The sequence below is a fragment of the Numida meleagris genome, chromosome 4 (assembly GCF_002078875.1).
Source record: "Numida meleagris isolate 19003 breed g44 Domestic line chromosome 4, NumMel1.0, whole genome shotgun sequence".
NCBI lineage: Eukaryota > Metazoa > Chordata > Aves > Galliformes > Numididae > Numida > Numida meleagris.
The window spans coordinates 7,098,242-7,103,947 of record NC_034412.1 but is presented as its reverse complement, the minus strand read 5'-3'; the positions used below and the strand labels follow the sequence as shown (position 1 = coordinate 7,103,947).

Below are 5,706 nucleotides of genomic sequence, written 5' to 3'. Positions count from 1 at the left end.
CAAGACCAGAATGAATGGGTATTTCTTCAACTGTCTTTCCTGAGTATTATCTTAAGCACAAGTTCAAAGAAGCCAAAGAAAACCTCCCACAACCCAAAACTTGCATTGTACACTGTTATGAACTACCACATGCTGTGTTACACCTTTACCATCTTGGAGGGACAAGTTCAGATCCTGTGTTATGTATGAGGGAGAGATGCATCTCCCCGTGCAAAGGACATGGCGAGACATTTCTGAATGAGGTTCATGAAGGCAGTCAGTGATGAACCAGCACAAAAGCTACAAATCTATCTACTATCTCCTCAGAAGAACACTTAATGCCAAGAGAAAGCTTCTTATGAACCCGCAGGTGAGGACTGCCCCTACAGCCTCCTGCAGCACTCAGAGCTTTCTTCTCCTTCCTCCCCTGACTTCTGCACTCTGCTCCACTTAGGTTTTCCTTGCTGGCCAACGTTTCATCCTCAGCTAGGAGAGGAGCAGATTCTGAGGTACATCTGAACGCAGTGTGCCAAGGCCTTGATGCTGTAACTATCTCCACATGGGGAAACCCAAGATCTGGGACCTTTGTTTGAGGATTCACAACTCACGAAGGCAGTGCAAATAATGGCTTTGCTCTTTTCCAGTTTCTCTGCGACAACTGGCACAAGCGCGCTTTCCTAGTACTCAATATACTGAGTTTCACAGCACTAACAAGTGTCAGCACCAAGACAGGTAGAATACAAATTTCAGAAAGGAGGGCTCAAGAGTACAACTACCTGTTGTGTAACAAATCACCTTAATGCTCAAGTGCAGACCATTCACAAAATCAAGTTTCAGCATTTGGCAAGACTTTCAAGGTGAGGCTGGACAGTGCTCTGAGCACCCTGATCAGCTGTAGGTGCCCCTGTGCACTGCAGAGGAGTTGGACCAGGTGGCCTTTAAGGGTCCTTTCCAACTCAAATGATTCTGTGGGTAACAGGGAAGGAAAGGAAGAAGAGACCACTTCCAAGCACCTCCAAAGAGCCTGCTTCAGGCACTTGAACTTTAGGTGAAGAAACAGTTCAAAGTCAAAATGAGATTATATTCACAATGAGCTCAGCACTTTTAAGAGCTAAACAGAAGATAAAAAAAAATATGTAGGTTGCTCTGAAAGTAATGCCTCCTATTTATTTCCATGGAAACTTCAACAGATACAAAGAGCACAATAGCTCTACTTGACAAATCATGTTCTCAGCTACAAACCGGTATTTCTCACAGCTGTTGTCTCTGCTGAAGCGCACCACCCCCCGCCTCAGCGTGCTCACATTTACTGTCTGGTCTCCATACACGTTCAGCAAGTGTCCAGTAATGTCAGTGAGTGCCACTTTTTCCTCACGTAGGAGGAATTCAACGACACACCTTTGTTTCACGCACGCTTCTGTGCCAGACACCATTTTGTCAGACTGCCCCTCTGCTGCCGTCTGTCACACAGCGACATGGAACGGAGCACTGGGGGAAGGTTCAACCCCTGCTGCCATCCCACCGCGACCGTGGGCCAACGCATAAGAGCGGAGGCACCGTGCTATTAACAGCATTCAAGCACAAGTGCCAGAGCCGTCATTCTCCCTCACTTTGTAGCAATCCTCGGCAATGAAATACCGAAGCGCGCCCATCTGGAAGCGGCGCATGGCACCGCAGGGGAGGCCCCGCCGGGGCAAAGCGTCCCGAGTCTGCGCTGATGTGTCGGGACAGGAGCACGGGAGGAGAAAAGACGAGCAGGAGGACGGGGCGAGGACGGAAGAGAAAACAGCATTTCCGAACCACGGCTCTGTGCCGTCAGAGGCGCTAGGTCGGGCACATCGTCACCAATTTGCATAAAGAAGGAGCGCGGAGGCGTTCCGCAGCGAAGCACGCGGCAACCCCGCCTCGCTTTACGGCAACTGTCGTGCCGTGCCGTGCCGTGCCGTGCCGTGCCGTACGGCGTGCCGCGGCCTCCGCCCGGCGCTGGCCAGTGCGGGGCCGGGCAGCCGGGGCTATGGTGAGTGCGGGCCTGTGCCCGTGAGGCGGGCGGCCTGCCCCAGCGGCGCGGCCCCGCGGCCGTCCCGATGTCCGCGCTGCCCGCGCTGCCCGGCCCGGCTCCGCAGGCCGCCCGCCCTTCTTTTCTTTCCCTTTGGTAACCGAGCGCTCCGTTTCCTCGCAGGCCGGGACCATGGTGGCGGTGGGGCTGACCATCGCGGCGGCGGGCTTCGCAGGTGCGTGGGGGCTGCGGGCGGTCGTGACGCGAAAGAGCTAATTTCTTTTACGTCCGAAAAGATCGCTGTTCTGCGTTCTAGTAGCGTTGTCGGTGGCGCCGAATGGCCCCTTCTTTGCGATGCCTCAGGCTGAGACGTGTTCAACGCTGATTTCTTTAAGGTCGTTACGCACTGAGAGCCATGAAGCAAATGGAGCCTCAAGTGAAGCAAGTGCTGCAGAACCTGCCCAAAGCGGTACGTTGGATCAGTAGCATCTTCTTATCGACGAGTTGTGGTTGACTAATTCGGGATGTAGTTAGTGGGCAGTACTGGTGGTGGGTAGGCGGTTAGACTTGGTGATCTTAGAGGCCTTTTCCTTAATGATTGTGATTCTATTCAAATAGAGAAGCTCTGGCGAGTTTAAGTACTCAGTGACACAACAAAAACAGAATTTCTTCATCCAAGTGCAAAAGAAGCTGCCCAGCACTGTTATGGAGTGAAGCTCAGCAGCTGCTAAGGCAGTCGGAAGTGTTATAGCTGGTAGAGTTAATCTCACAGCATCTTTGTGTTTAAAAATAACACATTTTTCCTTTCAGGACTTCAGTGGTTATTACAGAGGTGGATTCGAACCCAAAATGACTAAACGAGAAGCAGCCTTAATACTAGGAGTGAGGTAAAAGGAAATTAATTATAAATGAAAGGTAACAAGGATATTCCTTGCTCAGGACTGTCCTATGCCTGCTTTACCCAGAGAATGTCACTGCCAAGCCAGCAAATAGAGAGAGACCTCTCTTGATTTTCTGTGCTTAGTTGGGATTTTCTGCTGGATACACCTAACTCTGGTTAGGCTCTCTTACATCTGTAAGTCCCTGGCACATTCAAAAGCCAGATACAGGCCCTGGTAAAAGTGCCATTTTCTAGACTTGGTGTTGGTTCTTTGTGGGGAACGCAGTTGTGGTTGCTGTCAGTGCTGGTGAATTTCACTGTGAAGGTGCTGTACGCCTACGTCCTGCATGTTGGGTAAATCCATCGCTTACTGTCAGGTTTCCTAGAGATGAGTATGGTAACTGTCCCTGCCAAAGCTTACACTTTGGACCAAATACATAAGTTTATCTAATAACATACAGACTAAGAGGCATTTTTCTCTGAAGGCAACTTCCAACTGGGAAGTTTGTATACTGAGAGTTAAAATAAAGAGCCTCTCCAAGGTTGTCCCAGTAAAAATGTTACAACATAGTTCTGTTTATTTTCAACTAAGTATTCAAGTTCAGGATGAATTCACACAGGCACTTGAGAGAGCTCTGTCTTTGCCCTGACTTTGAGGTCGCTCACTGCTTCTGCTTGATGCTGTAATTCTCTTAGGTTCCAGTGGGAGCTATATAGCAAAACCTCCAAATGTGTGTGTGAACGTTCCCCAGTATATTAGACTGCTGTAGCCTGTCTTCTTGGGCATAGGGTATTTTGGAAAAACACTAGGGACCCTCTCCGGGACTGAAATGCACGGTACACGTTAAGTCAACGAGCTAATGGATAAGACAAAGTGCTTGCTTCTCTGAAGACCTTGTAAAGGTTGCAAAGACCTGGGGGATTTTATCACGTTCCCTCAAGTGAGTTTTTCTCTGTCTTTTAAACTAGCCCTACAGCCAACAGAAGTAAAATTAGAGAAGCTCATAGACGAATCATGCTTCTGAATCATCCAGATAAAGGTAAGTAAAAGTAATTAATATTGATCAACTAATACATGTTTTGAACCCATGAACAGAACCGTGTAGAAGTGACGTGATTCCTTTGGCTACTAAATAAAAAAAAGCACAAAAAACTGAGTTTAAAAAACTATTTGGGCTGCCTAAATTTGTATGCTTCTGGAACATATTTTTGTGTTTGAATGGTTTAAAACAAACAGAAAGATTCAGCAGGTCAGCTTGTTATTTGCTGTGTCTGTCCTTACTTAAAAAGGTAAAGTGGCTTCCTTGAAAGTTCCTTCATTACTTCCATGCACCGAAACTCCAAAGAATCTCTGGGACAGTTAATATCTAGCAGAACTTACTTCAAAATTGACTTTATGGAATATATGCAAAACCTAAAAATAGCTATTCAAAGACTGTTATGAGTATCTTACCTGTTTTCATGACTAAAATAAGTTAAATTAAGCATCAAGTAAAGGTAACAGACTTAAGTCTAGTACTTGCAAAAGGCGTATGCACTACAGATCTTTGTAGCTCGGGATCAGTTACAATTACAGTGCATTTACACTATGAAATCTGTTTAAGTATTTTCATTAAGCTATTTGCATATCATGTTTAAATGCTGAACTAGTCCATCTGTACAGCAGCAGGTCATAGTCTAGCTTTGAAATAGGGGGGAGAGATTTATTTGCAGATGGGGTAGTTTAATACTTCTCTATTCCCAACAAACTTCTTTTTACTAAGTCATTAGTGACCAATTCATTTATTTAAATGCCAAAAATTGAACTTTGTTAAACTAAAAGTGACCTAACGAGAACGACTTGCCTGTGCCTCTAGCCACTGCAGTCACTGTGTGTGTAAACTGAAATGGCTTCAGTCATAATGCAGTTTGTTCTTTAACTTGAGCATCTTTCACACTGCACTCACACTTCTTTCTTACATACTGCAGGACTAGTAATGACCCACAAAGAAAATACTTTCTTCATCTGATGTGACATGAGGTTATCTTTCTTCTAGGTGGCTCTCCATATGTAGCAGCCAAAATCAATGAAGCTAAAGATTTACTGGAAGACCAAGCTAAAAAATGAATTGGAGATAAAAATCAGAGGGTTTGCTTGTATAAGTGATTGTTTCTTATAAACAGCTTAAGGCAAGTACTAATCTCAATCAGTGATTTGATACAAACGAGGCTTGAAAAATCAGAGGAACTACATCCCTCTGTGCTCACTTCTTAGTCACTTTTGGGGAAGTGTGTGAGCGAGTGAAGTCTAAAGTTTTTTCAGAGCTGTTCTTTAGTAAGCAATTAAAGCTGCCACTCAGAAGTGTTTTCTGCATAAAAGAGCAGTAATTTGGCTTGGCCAAGTCTTCCTGCATGTTACCAGATGCTGACATGCTCTTACCTAATTTTTGTTAAGCTAGTTATGTTTGAAATTCATGCTGCTATTCTGTCATATGCCAAAGTTAGCACGTGAGAGTGTGGGGAGGGGGTAGAAAAAAAAACAGTTCTTACTGAACAGAAAGCAATAGGAGAGATACATGGCTGCTTCTGGATGAAGAAATAAAGTATAAGAAACTGAACATGCTCAGTTGATGGTTCAGCTTCTTAACTGTTACTGAGGGATCTGAATGCCCCCAGATTTTCTAGGAGCTTTCAATTCTTAATGGATTTTATAGCAGTAAGTTACAAACCTGTAGTCAGTACTGTAGTTGTATACATTATCTTATGCTACAAAGCTAACTCCCATGAGTGATGAGAGGCCTGGCAGAGATCTAAATACACTGGAGCATTGGATGATTGTCTGCTTGAAGCTCAAGGGAAAGTGCTGCGTGCC

At 45.4% G+C, this 5,706-nt stretch overlaps 1 protein-coding gene across 1 annotated transcript; it reads left to right on the top strand.

Moving 5' to 3' along the window:
• Window positions 1,865-5,452, top strand: DNAJC19 (DnaJ heat shock protein family (Hsp40) member C19). Its single transcript, XM_021393600.1, has 6 exons — window positions 1,865-1,996; window positions 2,159-2,210; window positions 2,371-2,444; window positions 2,786-2,862; window positions 3,825-3,895; window positions 4,892-5,452. The coding sequence occupies exons 1-6, from the start codon at window positions 1,994-1,996 to the stop codon at window positions 4,960-4,962; spliced, it is 348 nt and encodes a 115-aa protein (XP_021249275.1). The 5' UTR covers window positions 1,865-1,993; the 3' UTR covers window positions 4,963-5,452.

What these genes read in the sequence shown, in the direction of transcription:
- DNAJC19 (XM_021393600.1), top strand. An exon ending in CGCGGCGGCGGGCTTCGCAG is followed by an intron (nt 2,211 to 2,370) that starts GTGCGTGGGGGC and finishes GATTTCTTTAAG; the next exon opens with GTCGTTACGCACTGAGAGCC. An exon ending in GCCTTAATACTAGGAGTGAG is followed by an intron (nt 2,863 to 3,824) that starts GTAAAAGGAAAT and finishes CTTTTAAACTAG; the next exon opens with CCCTACAGCCAACAGAAGTA.